This window comes from Hyperoodon ampullatus (genome assembly GCF_949752795.1).
Source record: "Hyperoodon ampullatus genome assembly, chromosome: X".
Lineage (NCBI taxonomy): Eukaryota > Metazoa > Chordata > Mammalia > Artiodactyla > Ziphiidae > Hyperoodon > Hyperoodon ampullatus.
The window spans coordinates 35,122,645-35,136,605 of NC_136913.1; the positions used below are offsets into that span (position 1 = coordinate 35,122,645).

The following is a 13,961-nucleotide window of genomic DNA, read 5'->3' on the forward strand; positions in this document are numbered from 1 at the left end:
TCCTTTGTTTTTTCCACCTTTGCAGTGTTTTCTGGATTCTGTCCCAGCAGATCTGTTTCCTGCTCTGTAACTTTCTGGGTTAACGTTGAGCATCATTAGGGAAACTTAGCTGCCACTGGACTGTACACCACCACGAAGGCTTTGGAGATCTTTTCAGTTAAAAGAATAATGATTTTTTTGAAATGTAATCCCAGTGGAGCTTGTTTTCTGTGTTGCCTGGAAGAATCCCTACCTACCATCAGCAGTTCTTCAGAGACCTTATAAAAGCCTCTGTACATCAAGCAACTGAGTGACTCTGGGTTGTTCCGGGAGACCTTAAGAATTGTGGATTTCAATTCACCTGGAAGATTCAACCAGTGCTACTCAGAGCTACTGCTGAAATACCATGTCTAAGAACTCGGAGTTCATCAACCTGTCATTTTTATTAGATCATGAGAAGGAGATGATCCTGGGAGTCCTAAAGAGAGATGAATATTTGAAAAAAGTAGAGGACAAGAGAATAAGGTAATGTTCTTTCATCTTGTCTGCCTTCCTTGACTGCTTTCTGTTTGTTTGAAGCAATTTAGATCAGAAATGGGGCAACTGCAACCACATTGGTGACAAGTGTTAGTCAGTGACTTCGTAGATTGCAAGCAGTAGCACAAATATTAGAAAACATCTTTGGCACTTTATCATTTATCTAGAAGGAAGGATGGGATTGAGCTGTAAATATGTTGATGAGAATGTCAATTTGCCAATGACATCATAACTCATAGGTAAGTGGAAGAACTGCTCAGGTTTGAGAACCAGCTCTGGGATGTACTAGTTGTGTGACCTTGCACCAGTGAATCAACTTCTCCATGCCTTGGTTTCCTCATCAATAAAACAGGGATAATAGTAGCACTCATCTTATAGGGTTGTTGCAAAGATTAAGGAAGATAATGTGTAGTGCCTGGTACTTAAGTGCACAATAAATGTTAACTATTATTTATTTGTAATGCCTTTCTTAGGTCAGTCTTAGTGGGAATTTGCCTTGACCAGAGCTGGGAGAGGAAGGAGATCTGGAAAGTGAAAAGTTCCCATTGTATCCCAGAAATCATCTGAATTTCTTGAAATAAGTTTCTGTGTGAGCAGAGTTGAGTAATGTGGGCAGAGTTGAGTTTCACATCAGTTGTAGGCAGGGTTGATATTTAGCTGAATCCCCAGGTGTGACCTCATCTGTCTTTCAGCCAGTATCCATTCTGATTGGTTACATCATCTGTTCTGAATGATCAGAGCATCATTCTGATTGGTTGCCACATTCATTCTGTTTGGTTGCTGCCTGTCCTGTCCTGCTTGTTAAATATATTTGGTTAGGGCTTCCCTGGTGGCGAGGTGGTTGAGAGTCTGCCTGCCGATGCAGGGGACACGGGTTCGTGCCCCGGTCCAGGAAGATCCCACATGCCGTAGAGCGGCTGGGCCCGTGAGCCATGGCCGCTGAGCCTGCACGTCCGGAGCCTGTGCTCCGCAACGGGAGAGGCCACGACAGTGAGAGGCCTGCGTACTGCACCCCCCCCAAAAATATATATATATTTGGTTATTATGTCTCACCTCTGAGTAGAGGAGCAAAAATAAACAGAGTTCCCTCCTCAGTCATTGCCTACTGTTGTGCAACATGTAGCTTTTGTACATCGTGTCTTTTGTCTACCAAAACTGCAATCAGAAGCTTATGTTTATTTTACTTGAGGAGAAAACTCATCATAAGATTATCTTTACATGTTGCAAAAATATTCAATGTGCCTAAAGGAACTAGGATCCTTAGAATTGGAAAGATATTGAAATATTCGTTTGTTTTTTTTTTTTTTTGCGGTACGCGGGCCTCTCACTGCTGTGGCCTCTCCCGCTGAGGAGCACAGGCTCCGGACGCGCGGGCCCAGCCGCTCCACAGCCGCTCCACAGCATGCAGGATCCTCCCGGACCGGGGCACGAACCCGCGTCCCCCACATCGGCAGGTGGACTCTCAACCACTGCGCCACCAGGGAAGCCCTGAAATATTCTTGATTGATTCTTATTTCATAGTGAAGAGCTCAGAATTTTTATTTCCATCATTTCAGGGTATTCCGCCAATCTTAAACAAAGGCTTTGATTAAAATTAGTGCACTTTTTCTGTGCTTAGAATTCAGGTGGCAATGAAATGCAGTTAATGATTTTCAAGAAATCAGTAATATTTTTGGCATTGGTAGTCCAGTCATGAAAAGTGACTAAATTTTCTAATGCGCTGCAAAAAGTTATATTGTTTATGGGGGGCAAGGTACAAAGCAATTATTGATAACATTCTCAGGTGAATTCAAAATCACCCTCTTTAGGAAAAAACAATTTAATAACCAGATCCCAGGAAAGACTGAAGTACAGTGAACAGGACTTTGTTCAGAATATTTGTTCCTGTCATTCTCAATAACTATTAGTAATAATAATCTGTTACACTCCTTCTTCCTTTTTCCCTATCTTCCCTTGCCTTCTTTCCTTATTCTCTGTAACAATTGTGTCATATACAACAGAGCTATCAAGAATAAAGCTGTTGATTTCCTGGCTCTTTAAACATTTAGAGGATAGCAGAAGAAAGGCTTTTTACAGATCTAAGATACTTTTATAGAAAATAGATTTTTTTTGAAAGTGGCAATGTCTTGTTCCCTTCTTTAATAAAAACACTGACTAATATTTAGTTCGTGCAGTTTTTTCCTGCACGAACTGTGTTAGATGCGTTGTCTCGTTTTGTTCTGAGCTACCAAGACAGGAGCCCAGGCCAAATGACTCAAGGCTCTGCCACTCTTCACAGCTTCCTGTATTGAGAAGCCACGCCAAGTGGGTGGCATGGGTTTAGAGTGCGTTGCTGTTGAATCACCCATCTATGTTTGTTGATTCAAATCTTAGTTACACCATGACTAAGAAGGTCACCTTCGTGTCACTTTAGACTAGTTGCCTCCATAGATCTAGGTTCCTCATTTGACAAAACAGAAATAATAACATTAGCTACCTCATTAGGCTGTTGTAAGGATTAAATAAGCTAATATTACCAAGAGCTTAGAACAAAGCTGGCCTACAGTAAGCACTTACTAATCGCTGGCTAACATCATTAGGCTTATCGTTGGTTTGTGTTGCCCTTGATTTATGAGTTGTGAATACCATCAGTGCTCCACTCCGATCCTTTTGAGCCCCTTTGTTGGATCTGTGCTGTCATCTCCCAGTTTCCACGTGCTTTACTTCTAAAGACTGGCACCTACTACCTTCTTTAGAGGACTACCTTTGGGTGGCTGGAGTTGCCCATAGGAGTAGAGAGCCACAAATGCCAGATAAACTTGAGTTTCTGTCCCTACTGGGCTGCCCCGGGCCAATGGCTGATGGGTACAGAAACCCTTGCCTCAAGGCAAGACCGACTCTACAGTGCAACTTCTGCTTCAGAGCTCCCCATGGGATCATGCTGAGTTTGGCCTTCAGGTAAAAATCACAGTCTTCCTTAGTCCCCCTTCTCTTCCCTTTCCTGCCTTCCCTACTCCCTTACAGATTCCTCCTGAGAGCACTTCATAAATCACTTGCACAGGTATCTACACCTCTGAGTTAGCGTCTCAAAAGCCCAACCAGGAGATTTGTCAGACCAGTCAGTGAACTTAGTCCATTTTCCTTAATATCCTCCAAAATCATCAACACAAAGAATTTATGGTGTAGCAGATTTTACTGCAACTGTAAACATTCGTGCTAGCTATTACAACCATTGTTTTCACTATGCTACAGAGGTGTAGGTTGATGTTTTGTGGGAGTCTGGAGGAATAAGTAAGTTATTATGGATAAGATAGAAATTGAAGGAATGGTTTCACAGAAGAGCTAACATTTGAGCTCAGCCTTGAAATGGGAAAAGGATTTTGACATTGGCAAGTATAGATCAACTGTGTTTCAGCTGTTTACCCACAAATTTGCCTTCAGATTCCACTAGTAAGTTTCAGAAGCAAGTGGAAGCCAAAGAAAATTTTTAAGAATTATGATGTGATTAACTAAGAAGAAACTGATCTGGAAAGTTAGTACACTGGAGTTTGGGAAGCAGTGGATTTCTTGTTTGTTTGTATATGTATTTGCTTTAGTAGGTTGTCCTTGGAGATAAGGAAAATAGAACAATGAAAGAGTGTAAAAATGGTATTGAATCAACATTTTAGGCCTGTCGCCCAACTGTGCTCCACAGTCCGTATAGCCACTGAAGTGTGTGGCATTAATTAAGGCGGTGAAGCCGAATCTGGCCTCTGTACTCCGACACCTAATTAAATCACGGAGACAGTTTTGGGTAAGGTAGAAAAGAATAACTTTATTGCAAAGGGGGCCACAATGGGCTAACGCCCTCAAAACTGTGTGTCCCGGTGCAGGGGGTGAGGGTAGGGGTTTGTGAGGTGTTTTGTAATCAGGGGGGCTGGGTTGCTGATAAGGAGCAGGGTGCGTGCCGGGCCTGCATTCCTTCAATCCAGAGATCATCTGGAGTCAGGTGGTGATGGGTGAACTGTGACCTTCTCTGGAATGAAGAGTGCTTCATCAAGTAGTTAACATCTTCCATTTGGTGGGGGTTTTAGTTCTGCAGAAGAGCTCAAAGATGCTGTTATGTGTATCCCCTGATGGGGAACCAGGACCCTGCCCCAAGGCTGCACTACTGTTTCTTGGCTGCTCCTCCCTTGTCTCTGCATCCCCCTCCCTTCCCTGGTTAGCAACTGTTTGAAAGGCTTTCCGTGCCCAGGAGCCCCACAGGGTCCTGCTCGGTTTCAGTGGGACTGACCTCTAGGTGCTTCTAAAGGTGCTCTGCAGCCAAAGGCACATGAAAAGTCTGATAATTACCTCCAGGCATGAATTGTAGGCTGGGAAGAGACATTTGCCAACTACCAGAGCATTCTAGGTTGATCCAAGAGGCTCAAATATATTTATTCTTCTCCTTCCGACTAAGAAGGAAGAAGAGGTAGGAGATATCTAGACACAGGTTTCAACTATTAGAAAGTACGTTTTTAAAATATTCTCTGTGAAGAACAAATCACTTAGATATATTGATGGCTTTAATGCAATGAAGAAAGAGGGAAGGACTGATGCAAAGAAAATTGAGCTATCAACAGTAATTGCAAATGGAAAAAAATACCGACCATTTGGAACCACAAAATAAAAATCTTCATTGATCATTTTGTTCCTTAGGTTTTCCTAACTTTGGAAGAACTCAGCCTAACAAATATGAATACATGCCGCATAGTATCTACTCCAAAAAAAAAACCTCATTAAAAATTTCTTACCCGGGGCTTCCCAGGTGGCGCAGTGGTTGGGAGTCCGCCTGCTGATGCAGGGGACACGGGTTCATGCCCCGGTCCGGGAGGATCCCACATGCTGCGGAGCGGCTGGGCCCGTGAGCCATGGCCGCTGGGCCTGCGCGTCCGGAGCCTGTGCTCCGCAACGGGAGAGGCCACAGCAGTGAGAGGCCCGCGTACCACAAAAAAAAAAAAAAAAAAAAAATTTCTTACCCTACTTGATCTTTCACACCTAAAAACAAATACTGTTCAATGTCTACTTTGTGGTATCGGCCTATATATAAGAAATCTTCAACTTATAAGTGACTGTGTTACCGAGTCCAAGCTCACTCTGCTCGCCGCACAACAGGCCAGTAAATCAGGAGACGAGGTGTTGAGGCAAGGAAGATGACTTTATTTGGAAAGCTGGGCATCCAAGAAGATGGTGGACTAATGTCCCAGAGTACCATCTTATCAGGGCCTGGAAGCCAGTTTCTTTTATAGAACAGAGCGGGGGAGGAGGTGAGGAAGTAATGTAAAAAGGCCATAAGTCTTGCAAAACATCTCCTGATTTGGCCAGCCTCAGAGAGGGGATGTGTTTATTTCTTCTTTCTTGGAGCCATTCACAGGTGGGCAGGGTCAGAATGTTTCCCTGTGAGCCGAGCAAAGGCACTTTAGTTTAACATTCAGGCAGAGGGGCAGGGTTCCCCAAGGGAGGCCATTGTGTATGCTAATAGCTATAGTCAACATCCTTCTGGTGATTATAGTAACAAAAAGCAGCAGAGAGCAAAGGTTAAAGTAGAAGAAACAGATCCAGCATGGAGTCAGATTTTGTTCTTCCCTGTTACAACTGTTCATTTCAGCAGTTCATTTGTGGGCTATATTGTCACTTAGAGGCTGTCATTTCCATTTAGCCACAATGCAGGAAAACATCTGGCCTTATGTTCTGTTTGGCACCTATTCTTGGACTTGTCTCAGTGGTGAACTTTATTGGTTGTCTTACTGTGTACATTTCTCTTTTCTTCATCCCTACCCAAAACTCAGTTTTGCTCAGCTCCAGCAATGGATTTTTTAGGACAGTCATCCCTTGACTGGGATTCCTCTGCCAATTATTATTGGTGGTGGTGGACATGAGACCAAAGATGACCCACTCAGACATATATAGCCTGAATTTATGGAAGGTTCTCTTTCTCACTGGATGGGTTCAATGAACCATGTCATCCTGGTTGCTGCTGAGTATAAAAGCCAGCACAATGATGAAGTGGAGCCAGAAGGTTGGCAGAAAATTGTTGTCAGCATCCTGATATGCTAGAACCTGCCACACTTCTGGCCTTATTCTTTAAGCAATATAATATATTTCAGTGTTATTTATAGCAGTTTGGATCAGATTTTCTGTTACATGCAGCCAAAAGCATCCTACAATCCCCAGAACTCAGGAGTAATCAACATTTGTTGAGCATGTTCTATGAGCCAAGCACTCTGTATTCATTGTTAGAATAATGGAGGTGAGCAGAGACACAAACTTAATGCTTGCTGGGTCCATAAACATAAAACAGTTTGCAGTCATGGATCAGGCTTTATCTGTGGTATAAACCAAGGGTCAGCAAACTTTCTGTAAAGGGCCAGATAGAGAATGTTTCAGGCTCTACAGGGCATATGCTCTCTGTTGTGACTATTTCACTCGGCCTTTGCAGGGTGAAAGAAGCAATAGACAATATGTAAACCAATGGATGTGGCTGTGTTCCAGTAAAGCTTTATTTATAAAAACAGGCAGTGGGCTGGATTTGGCCCAAGGGCTGTAGTTTGCTGACCTTTGGTGTTGAAACCAACACCTTGGTAAGTTCTAGCCTTGGGAATAGCTGCATACACCTGAAAGCTTGATAAGCCATCTTGGGGAGAAGCAGGACATTTATAGCCTAAGAGAGAAGATGGAGTTGGACTAGAAGCCGTCAGCTGTCAGAGGTAGAACATGGACTTCTGTCTGGGAGGTTAGATGATTTCACAGGGTCCTTCCATCTCTAGGAGATTTTGATGCCTCACCCAATTTGTAGTGGCTCATGTGCCGGACAGCTTTAATGTATCTCATTGCCTCTGTAGAACAACAAAATAATCTGGAGGTATAGAAAATAGCAAGAAATAGCAGGAGGTTCTGCACAATTGCAAGGGACAGATTACAACTCCATTTTCCCAATGAGGTAAGAAGTATTAATTTCCCTATTTATAGGTGGGGGAACTGAAGTGCAAAGTTAAATAACTCATCCGAGATCACACAGCTATTAAGTGAGTAGCAGAACTGTGATTTGCATTCCCCACAGTCTGGCTCCAGAGCTCACACTCCACTCTTAGGTCACTTTTAACTTCTGAGTGATGTATCTGACCTCTCAGGGGGGCTAGAATAAAAGAGATGTCAAACTCTTCAGTGCCTCCCTCACGCCGGAGAATGGATTACTCAATTCACAAATGGATACTCATTTAATCCTCACGTCATCCCTGAGGTGTATGTACTATTATAATGTAGTAGAGCTGTGGCAACTGAAACTTAGGTTAAATAATTTGCCCAACTGGTAAAGATGAGAGCCGAGATTCTCTCATTCCATGTTGCTTCCCTTTCCTCTGTGCCGGGATGCTTATGCGGTAACTGCACCTATTCCGACCCTGTTGAAAGCCCACAGCTTTATTAATAGCTGTCAGAGAAATGGAACAAAACAGAAAACATTTCTTTAGCCTGGTATTTACTGAAAGCTCTGACCTATAAGCTGTATAGCATTATCCAAAGTTACTACGACTTTTATTGAAGCGTTGCTTTCACACAATAAAAACTGACAAGAGTTCCTTATGTTGCTCTACCCTTTATGCTGACTGAGAACCAAAGTGCAAGCGTATAATGATTTGTTCCACACAGCTAGCCCAGCTGAGACGGGCCACCAAGCAAACCAGGGGTTAGTATCATCAAGAGACCACAGAGATCAGCCTGGGAACTGCCATCCACCTTATGGCTTTGTCTTTGGGTTTGATTCCATCATTTTACAGCAGGATGGGGGAAGAAAGAGAAGGAGGGAGAAACAAAAGGGGAAAGTGCATTGAAATTGGCTGTTTGGAATCCTGCAGATAAGCTAAATATTTGGTTGAAATGGATTTGAAGCGATTTCAAGAACTATCCATTCACCTGGGAAGTCAGGGCGACCAACAAGTGCCAAAAACAATATCTTAATACCCTACAATTGTTTGATCTGTGGGGCTGTTTTTTCAAATCTTATCACTACCACCAAGAACAGAATTGGTTTGACCTTCTCAAGAGCGTAGACTCACTGTCCCCATAGAACACCAGGAGAACTATTAGAGTGGACTTCCAGTTTGGTAAACGTCTTGTTTTAATCCTAATAGAATTGCCACAAAGCTTCTTAATGGATTAACGGAATCTCCCCGCATGAACATTGTTGTTCTGAAATGGAACCCAAACTCTTAATGAGTCACAGAGATCTGGAAGAAAAAATCTGGCTCTGCCTTAAACAAATTGAAAACCTTAGGGGTTTTCCCACTAAAGACCTTACTAATTTCAATATATACACACATATAGGGAAACTAACTTAAAATTTGATTTACAGGATTTTCCTTCAAGTAATTCTTATTGTAAGTCTTATCATAGGCACAGGGTCACAAATACCTGATATTTGGTGACATTTTAAACCCTAGATTGTCTAAATAATTGAACTTATACTTGCCAGACTGTTTTTTTTTTGTTTGTTTGAAATAACATGGTGGTCATAGTCATGAGCAAAATTGTTACCTATGTAGAGTTTGTGTGCATATATATGTATAATGTGTGTGTGTGTGTGTGTGTGTGTGTACACACACACAGTTGACCCTTGAACAATGCACGGGTTAGGGGCACTCACCCTTCATGCAGTCAAAAATCAGAGTATAACTTACAGTTGGCCCTCTGTATCCACGGTTCTGTATCCAAGGATTCAACTAACTGCACATCACGTAATACTGTAGTATTTACTATTGAAAAAAATCCACATATAAGTGGACCCATGCAGTTCAAACCCGTGTTGTTCAAGAGTCAGCTGTATATATCTCTTTCATTCTCCGAATTCCCCTTTCATTATCCTTTTCTTTCCTTGTGTACTGTCTCTGGCCAGAATTGGTATAGAGGACATCACCCCTAGGCAGCAGGGATTCACTTGCACTCACGTTCAGGAAACTACCATTCCCTTTTACTGTAAATTGAAGAAACACAGAACTATAAAGCCCATGTAATCCACAGCATGGCTGAATGTCTGTAGGGTAGCATGTCAGGGCTGAGACAGTGAATGAAGACTCATCTCCCAAAGTTAGGTCAGTTCATAAGGGAAGATCTAACTAAGCTAATAACAACTGTATTCCTGGGGAAATGGGCATTTTACTTCTAAGGAAATATAAGTGAAATCTTCACTAACAAAAATGTTACCTCGGGCTTCCCTGGTGGTGCAGTAGTTAAGAATCCACCTGCCAACCATGCAGGGGACACGGGTTCGAGCCCTAGTCCGGGAAGGTGCCATAGGCCGCGGAGCAACTAAGCCCGTGCGCCACAACTACTGAGCCTGCGCTCTAGAGCCTTCGAGCCACAGCTACTGAAGCCCGAGTGCCTTGAGCCCGTGCTCCACAGCAAGAGAAGCCACCGAAATGAGAAGCCCGTGCACAGCAACGAAGAGTAGCTCCCGCTCGCCGCAACTAGAGAAAGCCCATGCGCAGCAACGAAGACCCAACACAGCCATAAATAAATAAATAAATAAATAGTTACCTCTAACATTTTAATAAGATTTTTTTTTTTCTTTGCGTTACGCGGGCCTCCCACTGTCGCGGCCTCTCCCGTTGCGGAGCACAGGCTCCGGACGCGCAGGCTCAGCGGCCATGGCTCACTGGCCCAGCCCCTTCGCGGCACGTGGGATCTTCCTGGACCGGGGCACGAACCCGTGTCCCCTGCATCGGCAGGCAGACTCCCAACCACTGCGCCACCAGGGAAGCCCACCTCTAACATTTTAGATTTCAGGAATATGACCATTTTATATCAACAGTTTATCTGAAGGTTCCTATAGTAATAGGAGTTAGGTTTAATTGATTTAACTGTGTAATAAGATTAGGCTGACATGCATTTAATAATTTTTCTAATCATTATTTCATTGCAGAGTAATTAAGCATAACTGGTAAACATTTCATGCAAATATCTAAAATTGATAAAACTTCTAACAGCAAGAGATTTTTAAAGTTTTTAAACTCAATAATGCACTAGGATCTATAAAGGGCATCAATATCTACAATATTTTTGTATTATAAATTCTTAATTCACAATTAAAGAAATATTTACTATCTTCTGATACATTTTTCATTATGGAAGTAATGTTTATTATAGAAAATTAGAAAATACATATAATATGAACTTTATAAACTCACATGAGTTCCCTCTTCCCAGAGATATTTTCCACTTTTGTTGAATTTGCTTTCTGTTGCTTTTCTTTGTGTACATGTAATTTTCACATAATTGGAACCACATTATATATGTAACTTTGTATCCTCTATCTTTGCTTAACGTTACTTAATGAACATTTTGATGTCATTCAAAATTCTTTTGAAGCATCATTTTTATTAGCTGGATAAGATTTCATAACATGGATGTGCAATATTTTAACTATTCTAATTTCCATGAACATCCTTATTCTTAAATCTTCTGTCTTAATTTTTTATTATATTATGATTCATATTTTGATTTATACTTCCTTTAAATTGAAAAATTGTTTTCCAGAAATGTGTCCATTTCCTCTTCACTAGACTATTACATTATATCACTGCGAACATCAGAATTATTGTTATAAATCTTTACTAATTTGATAAAGTAGTGTCCTATGTTAATTTGCATTTATGTGATTATTAGTGTTTTTACATGATTGTTAGCCATTTGTATTCCCTCTTAAGTGGATTTTTTATTCACATTGTCTATTATTATTGGATGTTAGTGTTGTTTTAACATTTATTTGTATGAATTATTTTTGTCGTATATTTGGGAAATAATTTCCAAGATTCAGCAAAAATTCATTGAGTACTTATTATGTGCAAGGCATAGGAGATGGAGATGAATTAATTTCTAGTTTAACAGAAGCAAAGTTATATTTTATTGGATTGTTCAAAGTCTCCACTTTCAAAATAACTTACACAAAGAATATGTCAATTTGATTTAAAATACAAATAACTTACATCTTTGCCAGACTCTCTACAATTCATATTTTAAAGGCAGGATTTGCATTCTTCTGTACTTCTGTAACAGTATACATGCTATTTATTGGTATGGAAATTAGGGTAAGTTCAGCTCTGAGCGTCAGAAAATCAAAATGACAGTGGCTTAAGTACTGATAACTGCCTTTGCTGTGCATGTAACTCCTTTTTTGCTGCATTTAAAATTATTTAGTTTACACATATTCAATTTAGAGACAGTTGAGAAGTAAACTTCAGCTATCTCTTTATAAACATTAAAACTAGTATGTACCCGTATTCAGCAGCAGAAGTAGTTTTAAAGAATTTTTCAAGGGCAACATGTTCTCTTTAAATTATCTTTTTTGTGTGTGAATGCCCAATTTCCTCCCATCAAGTCAATTCTGTCCTTTCACTGTCATAGCAATAATCTTTAAAAGCCCAGTATTTTATCCTTTTCTTTTGTTTTTTAAAACAAATGCAGGTTTCCTACGTCTTATTGTACTGATTCTATCTCCACATCCTCTCTCTCTGAGTAATTTACCATGTGGATAACAGGACTTTCTCCTGGTTTTTAAAGAAATTTTATTGGAGTATAGTTGATTTACAGTGTTGTGTTCAATTTCTACTGTACAGCAAAGTGACTCAGTTCTACATGTATATATATTCTTTTTCATATTTTCCATTATGGTTTATCACAGGATATTGTATATGGTTCCCTATGCTATACAGTAGAACCTTGTTGTTTATACGTTCTATATATAGTAGTTTGCATCTGCTAATCCCAAACTCCCCGTCCTTCCCTCTCCCATCCTCCTCTCCCTTGGCAACCACAAGTCTGCTCTCTACATTTGTGAGTCTGTTTTTGTTTCATAGATATGTTCATTTGTGTCGTATTTTAGATTCCACATATAAGTGATGTCGAATGATATTTGTCTTTCTCTTTCTGGCTTACTTTGCTCAGTATGATAGTCTCTAGGTCCATCCATGTTGCTGCAAACGGCATTCTTTTGTTTTTTTAATGGCTGAGTAATATTCCATTGTATATATGTACCACATCTTCTTTATCCATTCATCTGTCGATGGACATTTAGGTTGTTTCCATGTCTTGGCTATTGTAAATAGTGCTGTTATGAATATCGGGGTGCATGTATCTTTTTGAATTATAGTTTTGTCTGAGTATATGCCTAGGAGTGGGATTGCTCGATCATATGGCAACTCTACTTTTAGTTTCTTGAGGACCTCCGTACTGTTCTCCATAGTGGCTGCACCAACTTACATTCCCACCAACAGTGTAAGAGGGTCCCCTTTCTCTATACCCTCTCCAGCATTTATTATTTGTAGACTTTTTTTTTTTTTTTTTTTTTTTTTTTGCGGTACGCGGGCCTCTCACTGTTGGGGCCTCTCCCGTTGCGGAGCACAGGCCCCAGACGCGCAGGCCCAGCCGCTCTGCAGCATGTGGGATCCTCCCGGACCGGGGCACGAACCCGTGTCCCCTGCATCGGCAGGCGGACTCTCAACCACTGTGCCACCAGGGAAGCCCTATTTGTAGAGTTTTTAATGATGGTCCTTCTGACTGGTGTGAGTTAGTACCTCATTGCAGTTTGGATTTGCATTTCTCTAATAATTAGCGATCATGAGCATCTTTCTACTGTTTTTGATACTCAAGAAAGGTATCCTTTGGGTTTCAGATTAGTAGAATACGTCCTTGTTCCTGGTCAGGCCAAGAAATTGAGATGATATTTATTTCAAGGTGTTCCCAGGTGGAAGACTTGGTTTGATAGTTACATATGAGATCAATTTCTGCTATGATTTTAAGACTATAGATAATAAACAGTTGCCTGTCTGTTCACATGGATTTGAGAGATCTCCTGGTATGTTCCTATGAGCCAAGTGTTTTACTACCGGAAAGTGCTTGGCATCATCTGCAGACATGAATATTTCACAGTGCCCCCTTTCCTTGAGACAATTTCTTTTCTTTTTTTCTTTCTTTGGCCTCACTGTGCAGCTTGCAGGAACTTAGTTCCTTGGCCAGGGAATTCAACCTGGGCCCAGGACAGTGAAAGCGCAGAGTCCTAACCACTGGACCACCAGGGAATTCCCGAGACAATTTCTAAACACATTAAATTGACACAAATCGCAAGTTTTCTTTCTTTCTTTTTAAAAAAGATTTATTATTTATTATTTTATTTTTTGGCTGTGTCGGGTCTTAGTTGTGGCATGCAGGATCTTCATCGAGGCATGTGGGATCTTTCGTTGCAGCATGCGGGCTCTTTGTTGCGGCACACAGGCTACTCTAGTTGTGGCGTGCAGGTTTTCTGTTCTCTAGTTGCGGCGCACAGGCTCCAGGGCGCGTGGGCTCTGTAGTTTGCAGCACGTAGGCTCTCTAGTTGAGGCACATGAGCTTAGTAGTTGTGGTGTGCGGGCTTAGTTGCCCCGAGGCATGTGGGATCTTAGTTCCCCAACCAGGGATCA

At 41.4% G+C, this 13,961-nt stretch overlaps 1 protein-coding gene across 4 annotated transcripts in view; it reads left to right on the forward strand.

Annotated features, from left to right (window-relative positions):
• Positions 1 to 385: 385 nt before the first annotated feature.
• Positions 386 to 13,961, forward strand: part of SYTL5 (synaptotagmin like 5) — a gene marked incomplete at both ends in the record, with an annotated part of 90,782 nt that continues 77,206 nt past the window's right edge. For all 4 annotated transcript variants that reach the window (XM_079727071.1, XM_079727073.1, XM_079727072.1 and 1 more), the window contains one exon: positions 386 to 504. In XM_079727071.1, the coding sequence (XP_079583197.1) occupies positions 386 to 504 (119 nt within the window). The remainder of the gene's footprint in view (positions 505 to 13,961) is intronic.